At 37.0% G+C, this 15,133-nt stretch overlaps 2 protein-coding genes across 2 annotated transcripts in view; one reads left to right on the top strand and one right to left on the bottom strand.

The window, feature by feature from the left end:
- Window positions 1-3,213, bottom strand: part of LOC107038115 (collagen alpha-1(IV) chain) — a 29,523-nt gene extending 26,310 nt beyond the window's left edge. The window contains exons 1-2 of the mRNA XM_015257020.2: window positions 2,753-3,213; window positions 1,843-1,885 (exon numbers count right to left, since the gene is read on the bottom strand). Of these exons, the coding sequence (XP_015112506.1) occupies window positions 1,843-1,885; window positions 2,753-2,772 (63 nt within the window). The 5' untranslated portion in view covers window positions 2,773-3,213. The remainder of the gene's footprint in view (window positions 1-1,842; window positions 1,886-2,752) is intronic.
- Window positions 3,214-3,492: 279 nt separating this feature from the next.
- Window positions 3,493-15,133, top strand: part of LOC107038119 (collagen alpha-5(IV) chain) — a 66,768-nt gene continuing 55,127 nt past the window's right edge. Inside the window, exon 1 of the mRNA XM_015257025.1 lies at window positions 3,493-4,015. Within this exon, the coding sequence (XP_015112511.1) occupies window positions 3,893-4,015 (123 nt within the window). The 5' untranslated portion in view covers window positions 3,493-3,892. The remainder of the gene's footprint in view (window positions 4,016-15,133) is intronic.

Raw genomic sequence — 15,133 nt, forward strand, 5'->3', positions numbered from 1 at the left:
ACTGTAATCAGGGGGTATTAAGTTAAACGCCCGGGGACCGCCGTGTGCCTCAATCGCCTGGCGTTCAAGCGTCGTACTTGTGTATTCCAGTCATCTCGCACCGAATGAGCTCATCCCACCGAAAATCGGTTCATTTTTTTCGTCCTATTTTCGTCTTTATTGAGGAGAGAAAATACTTAAATTGAGAATATCCTTCCTTAATTCAGCAGAGGACAATTTTTTTTCATTTCACGCGTTGACCGTATTTAAAATTGCAAATAATTTCAAGAAAGAAGGACCCATTTTGCCCCAGTATTGTCGTTAATATGAAAAAATATGTTTCTAAAATAATTACGCAAAATAAGTTGTTCCTTTTTTAATTTTTATTCCATTTTCATGTTCAATGCAGTCACTTCGCAAACTAGAAAAATTGCACGTGTTTGAAAATTTAATAGAAAAAACTAGCGCATTGGCTAAACAAATCTATTGAATTTCTGTTGAACTTTCTATTAGTTTTTGGCCGATTCTATTGAAATGTTCAACAGAAAATATTTCGTAGAAAAAGCGATAGAATCCTATTTTTCTATAGAACTTATTTTATTCAGATATTTCACAAATTCTCTAAGTTTTTTGTTTGATTTTTTTGATGAAGTGAAAAAAATAGAATGAAAAAAGTCTGAAAATTTGAGCCGAAGAAATTCTATAGAAAATATTTCAATAGAAAAAGTTGTTATTGTTGTTCTACATTTTCTATTGAACATTTCACCAGAATCGGCCAAAATTAATCGAAAATTGAATAGAACTCCAATAGAAATGTTTAGTGAATTCTATCCATCTCGGACTAAATGAGCTTATCCCACCAAAAATCTGTCCACTTTTATGCTTTAAGAAGATTATTGAGGAGAGAAAATTATTCCCAAAGCTTATCCTACCAAAAATTTATCCATTTTTTCTCTTTATGAAGATTACAGAAGAGAGAAAATTCCCAAGTTGAAAAAACCCATTTTGTCTCAGTGTTGTCGAAAATATGCAAAAACATATTTCTCAAATAACTACGCAAAATAAGTTGTTTCTCTCTTAATTCTCCATTTATTATCATGTTCAATCCAACCACCTCGCAAACTAGAAAAATCGCCCGATTATATATTCGATCATATTCAACTCGTTAATAGTCAACGAATCTCGTTTGGAATAAGCCAATCATTCTATCAGTGTGTGGGAACCAAAATTCAAGTCAATCCATTAAAAATCCTGGTAAGCGGACTATTTTAAAGATTTACAGTCACCTGTTGTCATTGGAAACAAATTGAAGCTTGAGTTTTCCTCATTTTTTGAATATAAAAAAGGGCCTGTCATCTGTACGATAAAGACAACCCCCTGCAACTTTCTTAAATTTCCTCGCGGTATTGTATTGCCATTCATCCATTCGCGTTTTTTTTTCTCCTCCCAGTCAAGTAACTTTCAATCCAAAAAAACACGATTGATAAATAAATTAAAAGTGAAAGTTCGCGTGTTTTTTAATCACTGCAGGCGTGTGCGTCGGCACCAGCTGAAGAATTACGAGTGCACAAAAATAATAATGTGATTGAGTTGCGTTTGTTTGGAGGGGGGGGGGATGAGGGGGAGTAGGCGGAGGAGGAGAGAAAGTGGTGGATGGAGGGAGAATAGATGGAGGAGATGAGAAACGGCGAGATGTGAGGAAGATGCAGACGCGCATGGGTTACGTCGACGGCCGATTCGAGTAAAAATAAAGAGATGAGAATTTTAAACGATTAGCCCCATTTTGTGCTGTATGTTGCTCTCTTTGTGTAGGAATTTTTTTAGGGCAACCATTAAAGATTGTAATTCTATGGTTTTACGTACCCCTGTGACGACTACGGACAGGCAGACCACGGTTGCGATGAATCTGTAATAAAAAATTACAGAATAACAACTGTTGGGAATTTTGTTAGGCGAACAGAACAATTAAAAATAAAATTATTTCATTGAGATATTTTTGTAACACTCTATTTTGCATTCCTGTAATTAACACAACTAACATTATTCTGCCACGACATTTTGTAATCCACACAAAAAAAACTAAAAATAGAATCATTCCATTTTAATATTTTAATTTGCATTCACATCCGACATTTTAATGCGCAAATCAGAGATAAATCCATGCCATCAAAATTATTCGCCCCTCACTGGAATGATCATGCACAACTGCCCTCGCAATCTCCACCAGACACCGGACACGGCATAACCTGCAGCTTAAGCCCCCAATCCCCAGCCGCTCCCCGAATAAAAAAATCCCCGAAGAAACAGTTGTCCCGCGAAATTTATCGATGAAGATCGAAAACCCGTGGCCGTCGGGCGCACGATCTCGCGCTGCGCGCATGTACGAATCGAAAACCCGCTGGACGAAGGAAGAGGAGACCACGAAAGAGACGAACTAAAAAGACGAGACGAGGTTGATCCCAAGTCGCAAAGGGTACGGATGAAAATAAGCCAAAACAAAAGTGCAAATAATAGAAATAAAAGTAAACGTGAGGACCCTTCTAGGAAGCCTCGGGAGCCCGAAACCCGGCGATTGCCCATCAGTGCGATTCCGTCCTTGGAGTTAACTTTAAACTTTTTCCGTCCAAAACCCGGAGGGCCCTAACGAGCCCGCGAGCGCACGAAAAACTCCCCCGAAAAATCGACTTCACGTCGCGCGAAATCGCTTTCACGCGGAAAAAAACAAAAAAAAACCGCACAAAAATTATCGTCAAAAATCGTTGTAAAAACTTACCGCAATGCCGACCGGGTCATGTTAACCACCCTATTATCACCTCCCTGGGTGTCGGAGGTACCTCAACTCTTGACACTACAGTTCCTCCAGTCCGTGAACCGTCCCATCCAAGGAAGGCTCTGAATGAAACCGTTCCGGAGGGAAGGTGGAGGCGGAATCGCGTTAGCCACGCCAGTTAAAAATTCCTCCGCCGAAACGCAACTCCGAGGAGTACAGTACGGGGAGGGCCTCACCTCCGCGAGTCCTGGCCTCCTGGGCCCCGACCGGCAAGCCCTCGACAAAAACGGCCCCAAAAGAGCCCGCACGCCGTCAAAAATCCCGTCCTGCGCATACAGCGCCGATTCCTCCCGAAGAGTGAAGTACTCCTAACAAACGTCGAATCGTTCCCCTCGCGCTTTACTTCAGCGCGCCCGCCGACACCGATTCCCCGGGTTGTTATAGCCAAACGCAAAGCGCCTCAACTCTGGTGGCCCTCCCGATATTTTACATTGGCGCACAACGGCTAACCGAGGCGCGCTCAATGCTTGATCGCGGTCGCGCATCTTCCCGTGACTGCTGTGCGGCCCCTCAACGGCGCAACATTGACTTCACATGGGCAGCGCACTCTTGTCCAAACACGCCAAGAGTACGAAGGGGGGAGTGGGGGGAGCGGTTAAACCGCTGTTCGTATTCTCGATTGACTCCGCCGGTCCACGGGCGTGCACCACCGTGTGTACCAGCGCGCCAAACGTTGCCGAGCACCACGACCCCGCGCGCGGTTTTTCCCGATATCTCTCGTCGAATAGGCAATAGTCACCGGAGGGAGTGACAAAGAGGCCCCTGATCCTGTCCATTTTCGGCTCATCCGTCGTCCTCACGCTCTGGAACAGCTCAAACACCGCTGGCCATCGCCTGTTGTGCCCCGCCGGGGGGGAGGGAGGAAGCCGAAAAGAGGAGTAAATCGGCGGAGGCGTCTCGCTGCGCTCGTTGGTTTCAACTTGCTGGGTAAACTCGCCCCGGCGCACTCCGAGATTTCGTGCGAACTGTTAACCCGTGGTCTGGACAACCCAGGCATGTCGAGGTGCTAGGGCACACGGCTGAGGCGAGGTTTTTTTCTCTGTTGGAAATTGGGGACATTGTTGGGGCGGTTTGAGGGACGATATGTGGCCCGGGGGTGGTGACATCGCCTCCTGCGGCAGACGGAGAATGCACCTGGTGACACCGGTTGTCATCTGCATCGTTGGGATTCTGGTTGGGTGGCAGGCGCCGGCGACTGAGGCTGTGGTGAGTTTTTAGTTTGTTCATGGGGTTTATTTTGGTGGGATCAGCTGATCTGCGGGGCGACAGGTTACCTTGACATCACGTGGGGCGGGAGCGGTTGAGGCCGAGCGCAGGCGATCGATGGATCAATTGTCAGTTGTCGGGATCGATTGCGATTGGGAAGTGACTTCACGTTTTGGGGGATATCTCAGAAACTAAGAGGGGTAGCAAAATTTTTGTTAAGACCTTTTTTATAGGGCTTGGTTTTTCCCGCAAAAAATGTTTTTACGAAAATTTTGATAGCTCGTTCGTGTTTCGAGATATTCGCGAAAAAGTTATTTTGGAAGAAGTGGAATTGTCTTTTCTCAGCTGTTCTCACTTGACGACTGTTTGATTCATCTTTCCGGAATTAAAATAGAACCATTTGTCTATTCTTCGTAAACAGATGATGTTGTCACGTCAGTAACCGCGTGGATCTCCAGCTGGAGGGGAAAATCCCTCGAGAGTTAGAAGTGACGAAGGAGATCGACGAAAAAAACGTGAAATACGGTTGTGACTGTTAATTCCTCGGAATTAGTCGTCTAGTGTCGACGGCAGTCGTTCTCACCCACGCGTTATGCGATCCCCCACACGTGTACATTGGAGTCAGCTATTTTCGAGTATCAGCTCACTCTGCTCTCGTTTTCTTTATTCAACTTGTTTTCCTTTAGATTCAATAGACTCTGAAGAGGCTTCATCGAAGTCACTTGGCCGAGCGATTTCGATGCCCGATTGCGCGGGTGGCTTTTGAGTTTATATCAAACCACTTGTGTGGGACAATATCATTGAAACGGGGAGGTTAAAATCCATTGAGCGCAACGAGATGAAGAAGATTGGTCGGATTGCTGGGGATAATGGGGCAGAGAGTCTTCAAAGGAGTGCATGTGAATGAAAAAAGTCGAGTCATACCCCCTCTTTGTGGCCACATGACTATTTCAACGCAGGGATTATCGCGCTTTGTCGTATCATTACTCGGGGTTCATTTTTTTTGTCGCGGCTGGATTTACTTCAGTGGTGGTTAGAAATTACGTGTAGAGAAATTACCTATTGGAAACAAATCAAACTTTTGATTTTAGTTATTAAAAGATGAAGAGTTTAATAAAATAGAAAGATAAATGAAATAAGTAATCGTAGAATAAAATTCTTTGTTTGAAATTTTTCGATTTACTTCGTCAATATTGTTGTTGGGAATTAATAAACTTAGATATTTATTACAATGAAGGAGTTATTATTACAGAATTATTACATATTAATCAATTTGTTCTCTTTAATTTTAACGCGGGATTCTTGCGTTGGGTCGTTGTATTATCACTTAGGGTCAACATTTTTTTTGGGAAGGGGTGGATTATCTTTCAATGCTATTTAGAAATTACGTATAAAGAAATTATTTATTGGAAACATATCAAACTTTTGATTTTAGTTATCAAAAAATGAAGAGTTTAAAAAATAGAAAAATGGATGGAATCCGTAATTATCGAATAACACTTTTTATTATTGAAATTTTTCGATTCATTTCGTCAATATTCTTATTGGGAATTAATAAACTTAGATATTTATTGCAATGAAAACGTTTGGATGTTAGGGAATAAACAATTGATTAATTCATTATAATAATTATTACATTTTTTTATTCGTAAGAATTCTTACATGTTGATAAATTTCTCTTTAATTCCAACGCGGAGATTATCGCGCTTTGTCGTCGTGTCATCGGGGTTATTTTTTTTTGGTCGCGGTTGGATTTACTTTCGATAATATTTGAAAATTAAATTATTATTAAAATTCTGCCCAACGGGGCTAGCGCACTGCGGTGATGGGCAGGCCTTGTTTTTGTTAAGCTAAGCAGCGCTGAGTGTGGTCACTAGATGGATGGGTGACCGCGCGGGAGAACACCTCAGGGAAGAAACATTGTTTATATTATTAAAATTCTAAGATTTAATTGAATTTTTAATTAATTTTTTAAAATTTAAATCAACCATTGATCCGAATGTAGGTTTTTTTAAAGAATATTCAAGTCGGCCGTTTTTCATTCATGGAAATATTCACCATCATTTTTAGTTAGAATAGACCAATTGTATAATATTTTATTGTTCGAACTTTCAGGATCTAAATAGAAATTTCCCGTGTAGAAGCGTCAGAAAACATTTGAAAAATCTGAAAAATAATATAGAAAGACTCTTTAACATACGAATGATGGCAAAAAATCTTTAAATCTATACGGAGAGAAGTTCTCTAGAAAACAGGGCGCAAAGTGATGGCCAGGAATAAATTCCACTACTGGCACTGAAAATTTTATTGGGTAGCACGTCAATTTTTCTCAAACTTGAATAAATTTTTGAAGTCTCCAAAAATTTTACCCGAAAGTCCTAAAAATTTCCCCCAACAGCACTAGAGTTTTTCATAGACAGTCGATTGTGATTTTTCCAGTATTCCTCGAATTTTTCTAAAGAATTTCTCTCCATGTAGCGTATGGTCCGCACAGAGCTGTAAATCAAGAGTATGGTATCTACTGTGAAAATGAAGAGGCGTTAAATGCACAAAAGCCAACAGCATCCAAATGTATAAATGTCAACCGGAAAAATGATTGATGAATATCGTAAGAACTGAGAGCCGGTACAGTAGAGAATGATACTCGCTGTCAGACGGCGCAATGCACATTCTTTCCTGAACGCTAGACAAGCCCCTCTGTCCGGGATTCCCCGCGTTCGGTCGTTCATTCTTCTTCCATTACGATTCTTCCACTCGACTATTGGGTTGAACAATTCTGCAAAAATTTGATTTCATCAACTGCAATATCTAGAATACAATGGGGTGTTTTTAGTTCATATAAAATAAATTGAAAGTTCACATAAAAAAAAATTAACGGGATGTTTAAATCCTATAACATGACGATTTAATCTCGTAAAAATTCGCATGAAGCAAAAATTTGTTGAGACAATATCTCTCCCATTTGCATCAATTGCTCATTCCATTACATCATTCGGTATTTACGAATTACTGTAATTGATGTTACAAACTACTACCACATACCTCTGCTATCGTATAACACAATTTTTATCGCCGGTCAGAGTTTTATGCCCCCTCGATTCAATTCAATATGAATTCATGGAAATGAACTAGCTTCATGTTCCATTAATAATAATCGTGGGAGAATGAATGGATGGCTTCAAGCGCTCCCGATATGATAAGGGGAGTAAAGGGTCCACAGACTGAGGAGTGATAAGAGAATAAGTTACTGGCATTCGTTGAATTTTCTTGATTAAGTCACTTTTACTATTATTGGGGGACTCTTTCGAGATGAATTCCGTTGTTGCGCACACAGCAAAAGCAAATGTCTGAATTTCACACACCTTTTGTAGAAATTTTTCAGACACTAACGAACGTCTGAATAAAATGAAAATTTGTCTCAATTTCATACGAACAGGTGCTTAAACATCTTAATTCTTGTTTGAAATTCAGACAAATTTTCATTTTATTCTGACTTTTTTTTTGTCTGAAAAATCTCTACAAACGGTGTGTGAAATTCAGATATTCGTTTTTGCTGTGCATGTGCGCGCGGTAGCTTGCGCTTAAGGATATCCCAGCATTTTGCAGTTTAGCACATACCGCACTGTAAATTTAAGAATTTTCAATCATCGCATTTGCCAATTAAATTAGTTGAACAAAGTTTAAAAAAAATCATGAATATTCAGCGTCATTCAAGTTACCCTTTGCGCAGAATTATTATTCTTTTAAACACTCGTTGTTTATCAATAAATAATCGAAAATGTTTAAATTTTTGTAAACTTTATGTTTTAGGCATGAAATTGATTTCTGCTAAAATTCTGGATATAAACTCAATCAATCAATCATCATTCATTGACACTGGAAAATACAACTCATTACTCTGAGCACCCTGATTTGATGTCACGTCCTGCGCCAATGCTCACACTCTATTCACTGAATCCCATTGGTTAGAATACATTCACAATTCTCAAGACGCATTCAATGAAATTTATCTTAAGACTGTACACAGAACGTGGCCCAACGTATTCAACCCCTTGAACTCTCAACGTTATCTCTGATAATTCGATATCGAGGTCTGCATCTCGTGTCCCATGTATTTCGCAACGATTGCGTCCACTCTTACCCTTAATAAAAATTCCGAAAATAAGTACCGAGAAATAGGGCAACTGGTCTGATTACAGAAGTTTAACTAATCATGTCTATACTATGTCATCACGACTTCGCGATAAGTTGCGCTGGCTGGTCACCGTTTTAGGTGACATCATGTGTGGAAAAATTCGATAGAAATCCTAACGCATTCGGCAGAATAAAATTCAATTTTATTGAAATCCTTTCTGCACTCAAAATATTGGCTGCTAAATTTCAAGTAAATGGTGGTAGTTATTGCTGAAGGAGTTTCATTAAACGATTAATAATTTTTCATTTGGAATTGATGAATTATTCACTTCAAATAATCAAAACATTTGCATTCAAATAATTTTCGACTGAAGATAAAGACCATAGATGTTGATTTTCATAGAGTCCTATTCATATTTGCCGCTCGTTAACTTCATTGAATGCGTCTTGAGAATAATCAATGGGCTTCAGTGAATACAGTGTATCGGCATTAGCGGAGCACGTCACACCAAATCAAGATGCTCGGAATAATCAGTAGTATTTTGCAATGTCAATGAATGAAGATTGACAATTGGTACAACAATGTACCATCTCTTGATTAGTTTATCATTTCCCACACTCAGAGAAATGATTTGATTGAATCGAAAAAACTTCATTTTAATTAAATAAATGGGTTTCTTCGAATAATTCGTGATAAAGCATTTATTCAATATTTTTATTTACGTGAAATGAATAGTTTCTTAAATATAAATGTCTTCTTCATTAAAGCAAAAGACTTTATTAGTTAGGAATTAATTTAACAATTGACAATCTTTCACTTGGAATTCATAAATTATTTATTTTCAATAATCAAAATATTTATATTCAAATAATTTTCCATAGACTGCTAGTCATATTTGCAGCTCGTAAACTTCATTGAATGCGTCTTGAGAATAATCAATGGGCTTCAGTGAATACAATATTGACATTAGCGGAGCACGTAACACCAAATCAAGATGCTCGGAATAATCAGCAGTATTTTGCAATGTCAATGAATGAAGATTGACAATTGATACAACAATGTACCATCCCTTGATTGCTTGATCATTTCCCACACTCAAAGGACTTATTTATTTGAATCGAAAAATTTCATTTTAATCAAACAAATCGGTTTCTTCAAATAGTTCGTAATAAAACTTTTATTCAAAGTTTTTATTTGCATGAAATAGATAGTTATTTAAATGTGAACTAATGATTTCATCGCCAAATAAAAGACTATTAGCTAGGAATGAATTTAACAACGTTTAATAATCCTTCATTTGGTATTAATAAATTATTTATTCTAAATAATCAAAGCATTTCCATTAAAATAATTTTCCATAGACTGCTAGTCATATTTGCAGCTCGTAAACTTCATTGAATGCGTCTTGAGAATAATCAATGGACGGCTTCAGTGAATACAGTGTATCGGCATTAGCGGAGCACGTCACACCAAATCAAGATGCTCGGAATAATCAGTAGTATTTTGCAAGATCAATGAATGAAGATTGGTATTCATTGAATCTATTATTGTTCAGTTGACAATTGATACACCAATATACCAATATATCTCCTGATTACTTTATCCGTTCCTGTGCTCGGAAATATGATTTATTTCAATCGAAAAAGCTTCATTTTAATTAAATAAGTGGATTCATTTAAATAATTCTTAATGAAGCTATTATTTAAAATGCTGATCCACATGAAATAATCTTTTTTTAAATGTGAACTGTTTTCTTTATCAATGCAAAATACTTTATTAGGTAGAAATAAATTTAACAACGATCACTAATATAATATATCATTTGGAATTGATATATTATTTATTTTGAACAATCAAAGCATTTCCATTCAAATAATTTTCCAATTTTAAATAAAAGAAAATTTCCGAAGTTAGAATTTTATTTCATTCCGATGCATCATTTCTCTGGGTTTATATGTAATTGATTATGAAAATAGAGACAATAAATGTTGATTTTCATATACCTCTATGCACATTCAGCTCGTAAATTTCATTGAATGCGTCTTGGGAATAATCTGTGGGCTTCAGTGAATACAGTGTATCGGCATTAGCGGAGCACGTGACATGGAATTGGATGCTTAAAATGATCAGCAGTATTTAAATCGAAAAAGCTTCATTTTACCGAATAAATGGGTTTATTCAAATAGCTCATAATGACGCATTTATTCAGATGATATAAATAGCTTTTTAATCATCAACTAATTTTTTCTTTATCAAAATGAAGATTATACTAGTTACGAATGGACCTGAAAATTAATAATCTTGCATTCAAAATTGATAAATTATTCATTTTAAATAATGAAAACAAAAATAACAATAATTAAATTCTTTAAACTTTCGGAAATCTAATTTTTTAGGCATGAAATCGATTTCTAGTAAAATTCTGAATATGAATAAATAAATAAATAAATAAATTGCAATTCTTTAATTCAGTAGTGAAGTGGTCAAACGGTTTAAGTCAATTCCATTCTAGCGCCAGTTCTCGATGAGTATCTCAAATTCTGACAATAAAAAAAAATCTCAAATTCTAAATGAGTTATCAAAATTTTCCTAAAAATCTTTTTTGTGAAGAAAAGCGAAGACTATCGAAAAAGATGTTACACAAATTTCGCTATTTTTCTTCAATTCCGAGTTATTCAACAAAAACTCAACTGGGAGCTAAGTCGACTTGAAGGGATTGACCACTTCAATCTTCATCCAAAAGTAAACTTTCTAATTTTTGTTCAATATCGAGATTCAAATTCAGATCTGCAAAGCGGAACCAATAAAATCATCGTGAATTGTCCGGAAACTTGGGATCAAATGGGGCTCAAATGAAAGCTCTGATGTTAGACTACAAAAGTGAAAAATCATTTTACTGGAGACAAAATAGCCAAAGCACTTGGCTATCCTCAAGAACATTATTTTTCTCAAATGCGTCATCCTTTACGCCTCATATCCAATTGTTTATGAAAATAGAGGCCATAAATGCTCATCCCCATGGACATTTACTCACATTCAGCTCGTAAAGCTGAATTTTACAGCAGTCAAACGCACTTCACATCATTCCACTGTTATGAATACGCCGGACAATTGCGCTTTTTTCAATTGTTTACCGAGTTGATCTCAAGACTCAGTACAATCGCGCATTTAGTGAATTGCAAACGAAGCCACTTTATGGGGGTCAACAATGCGGCTGGATGGTCTGTCTGGAGTCATTCCAATGACGTGAGATATCAACATGTTTGAAGAAATGACAGTACCTAAGTGAGACAGAAGTAGAGACAGTTTGTCTGATGGTGGTTCATGGATGATTACAGCACATACCTGCCTACATGTAGTCTGCCCACAATTCACGATGCGGCGTCATCCGGTCGAGGACGTTTAGCATTACTGAAACACATTATGCAGATCCCCGCAAGCCATCTTCTCTTTTTCGTTCTCCCTTCGTTCGTATTCCACCGGGATTTATCCACCTTGTGTAACTTCGCCTCAATGTCCCGTTGGTTGTTCATGCGCGACCCTGAAAATTCATATGAGGAAGTACATCGTGCTTGAATGAATATCTTTGGAGCTGGTTCATGAGAAGTTGCTATTTCATCGGAGAGTTTTTTAACTTCAATTATTGTTTTGCATGTTTCTATCTTGCCACGTGAAATTGATGGAGATGAATACCCAGTCGATAGCCATGTGTGTAAAGGCTTAGACTGGGGACGTAAGGGGCGGGGGTTCAAATCCAACCTCCGGCGATTATTCGGATTTCCGCAAATTGATGATTCGGACTGGTTCGTCCAAATCAACTCGAACGAGAAGATTGAATAGCTTATCACTGCGAAAAGTAATGTCTGAATTTCAGATACTTGTAGACACTTTTCAAACACTTCTGGGACCATTTTGGAGACACTTTTGAGACATTAAAATGTGTCTGAATCGATGGAGGTATTTCAATTTCAGACACCAGGATGTCAGAAATTAAAACACAGACATCAGTTAGATTTTCAGACACTTTTAAAGATTCAGACGTTTTTTGCTATCTGCCATCTTAAATTCAGATGGTTGTCAGATACCTAGTTTTTGCAGTGGATGAGTCAACTTTTCAGACGTGAGAAATACCTTAAAAATTGATGTTTTTTTTTTTTTTAATCGTTATTTTACATCGCTTCGACCCGGTTAGGGTATACTGCGATGATGATCAAGACTTTAAATGATTAGATCGCACCATTCTATCCGGCCGAGATAAAAAAAATATATAAAAAAAAATAAAAAAAAATTTAAAAAAAAATTAATCTTTGAAAACACTTTGCTGTCTGAATCGGGTGAGATATCTTGACAGTGAAATGTTTGAATCGCCCATAAATAACTGAATTTCAGAGACAGAAAATATCTGAAAATAAATATCTGAAATTTTTCATCATTTTCAGACAGAAACGGTGGTTGAAATTTTCAGTCATTAGTCAGATTTTCAGAAACTTTTGAAGATTCAGACGTTTTTTACCGTCTGACATCTCAAATTCAGATGGCTGTCGGACACCTGGTTTTTGTAGTGCATTGAGCATTTTGTAAGTGAATTAATTAGTGCTTGAAATTTTATTTTTGTTTTACAATTGTAGAGAAAAAACAAAAAATACTTGTAGCTAGAAAATTTGTCAATAAAAAATATTTTCGCAAATCATGAGTTATTGAGACAATATCAGATTTACATAATTATTCAATTTGCATTAGATAAGATCTGATGGATTGATTTCTTACACTCATCATCATTAGAATTGATACAAAAAAATATCGATGATGAATTTTTTTTTGCATAGAATAGAATATTGAAAAATTTGGAGACAAATGGGATAAACATCGAAAAGAAAAAGACAAAGTCTGAACAATTTTCTGGAAAAATCACAAATAACAATTTTTGTAGCTAAATAACTTCGCAGCAAAAGATATTTTCTTGGAAAATCATGAGTTATTTAAGAAATTTCCTATACTGTTAAAAATTTTCGTCTCAATTTTCTGTGCCAACTCATGGAAGTTGTTATCGTGTTTAATTTACACCGAAATTTCAGGAAATATTGTCTTGAAAAATCAAATATTCCATTGATTTTCTGTTCGAATGATCTGAAAATCAATAAAATACTTGCATTTTCAGTTAAATTATTCCGTGAGAATTGAGAAAAATCAGAGAAAAATTGAAAATTGATATCATTCTCTTTCTCAATATTCATGTTTTATTTAAAATTCAATCAAGTTGTGAAATTCCAATGGCACTCTCACTGAAAACTCATGAATTTCCTTTAAATCTACTTAAAACTTGCAATTTCACAACCATTTTTCCCCTAAATCCGATTCAATGTCCCTTTCATGATAATTACTATCATATTTTCCATTGAAATTTCAAAAAATTCAAACAATGTATGAAATTGAACCATGAAAGTTCATGTTAATTGAATTTTCAATTTTCCCATTTGCATAATTATGAAATTAATTAGCTGTGTTACACCTCAAGTTGAACCCCTGTTGCTCAAGATCGATAATCCATACCCCAAACTATCAACTTCAAACTTCATCCAACACGTCCATAACCAATGCGCCGCAGAACTTCATCAGAAACGTGAATTTAATCCCCCGTGAAGAGAACCGCCGACGGTTACAGGACTTCTCTCATTTCGTAACGCAATCTTCTGCTGAATTTCACTCCAACTGCTGTTTCTGCGTTACTCCCAAAAATCACCTGACAAAACTACTTCTCCGGAAGTTAACATTCCTCTCCGTTCTCCTCTTCCCAAGGAGAATTGACGCGGTACAGTTGACCCCATTGGAAAGATTAAATTGAAATTTTCATTTTGAATGAAAAATGATGATAGTGTGAATGATTTCATAATGCGATTCATCCTGATCAATTGTTTATTATGATTGGCAATAACATTCTTTAATGTGGAATATACAGAGGCCCTTGAGGGGCTTTGAGTCGAGTTTTCAAAACATTTTAGTAATTTATTGGCTCAAGTCTGAACAAAAAAAATGTTAATGCACTGATAGAAAGGATTAGTTATTGTTAACGAATGGATTTGTTTGGAGACTAGGGTCTATTCGGTCTCACCAAATGTTCATTCATTAATAGTTAACAAATGCACATATGAAGTGCCTCGTTGTTAAATTTCACCGCCTAGTTGTTGAAATTTGTCAACAATGTGAGAAGAGAATATTTTCTTGTATCAAGGAAATCATCTTTGTCAAAAGTAATTTTTTTCGTCAGTTTGTACATTGATTACAACTACTGTCTCTGGCTGTCGGATTCGTGTTTATTAAATAAATAAATAAATGAGCTAAAAAAATGTTGGCCTCACATACATCCCCATGAGTCAAAAAAAAAATATCATCTCCCACGATCACGAAAAAAAAAAATTAACACAGATATTTCCAAAAAAAACAAAAAATTACAATAACTTCCTCCCTTCGGGTCGGGAAGTTAAAAATTTCAAACTCTCACGTTCAATCTGGAAACCGTTAACCGCCGAGTACTCGCGCGATAATTGAATTCCAAAAATAACTGACTCGAAGAATGAAGGAGTGTTGAAGCAAGAGTCCACGCTCCAATAAATTAATCCAATAAAGGAGAGGAATTCTACAAAATCATCACGCACAATTCCAAGAACCCATTCAAAACCCATTCCTCACGTCTCGATCGTACCAATTGTTCACGAATACTACAGATGGTTTATTCCACCCCCCAAACATTCAATTCTAATAATCACTCCACAAGTCCCTAAGAAACCCTCGCGACTACAAGGCAGTCGGTATTTTAATGTCCTCAAGAACTAGTAATGGAACGATAAGGAATAACAATGCGAGCGGTGTCGCGCACGGAGCTTCAGAAATAGAGTCACTAAACAATAACTTCATTTCACCTGAGGGGCTTTTCATAGTGGGTCGTTACTCCGTGTTACGATAGAGCGAATAAAATGAGGAAAACG

The sequence above is a fragment of the Diachasma alloeum genome, unplaced genomic scaffold (genome assembly GCF_001412515.2).
Source record: "Diachasma alloeum isolate Michigan unplaced genomic scaffold, Dall2.0 Dall_scaffold_00277, whole genome shotgun sequence".
Lineage (NCBI taxonomy): Eukaryota > Metazoa > Arthropoda > Insecta > Hymenoptera > Braconidae > Diachasma > Diachasma alloeum.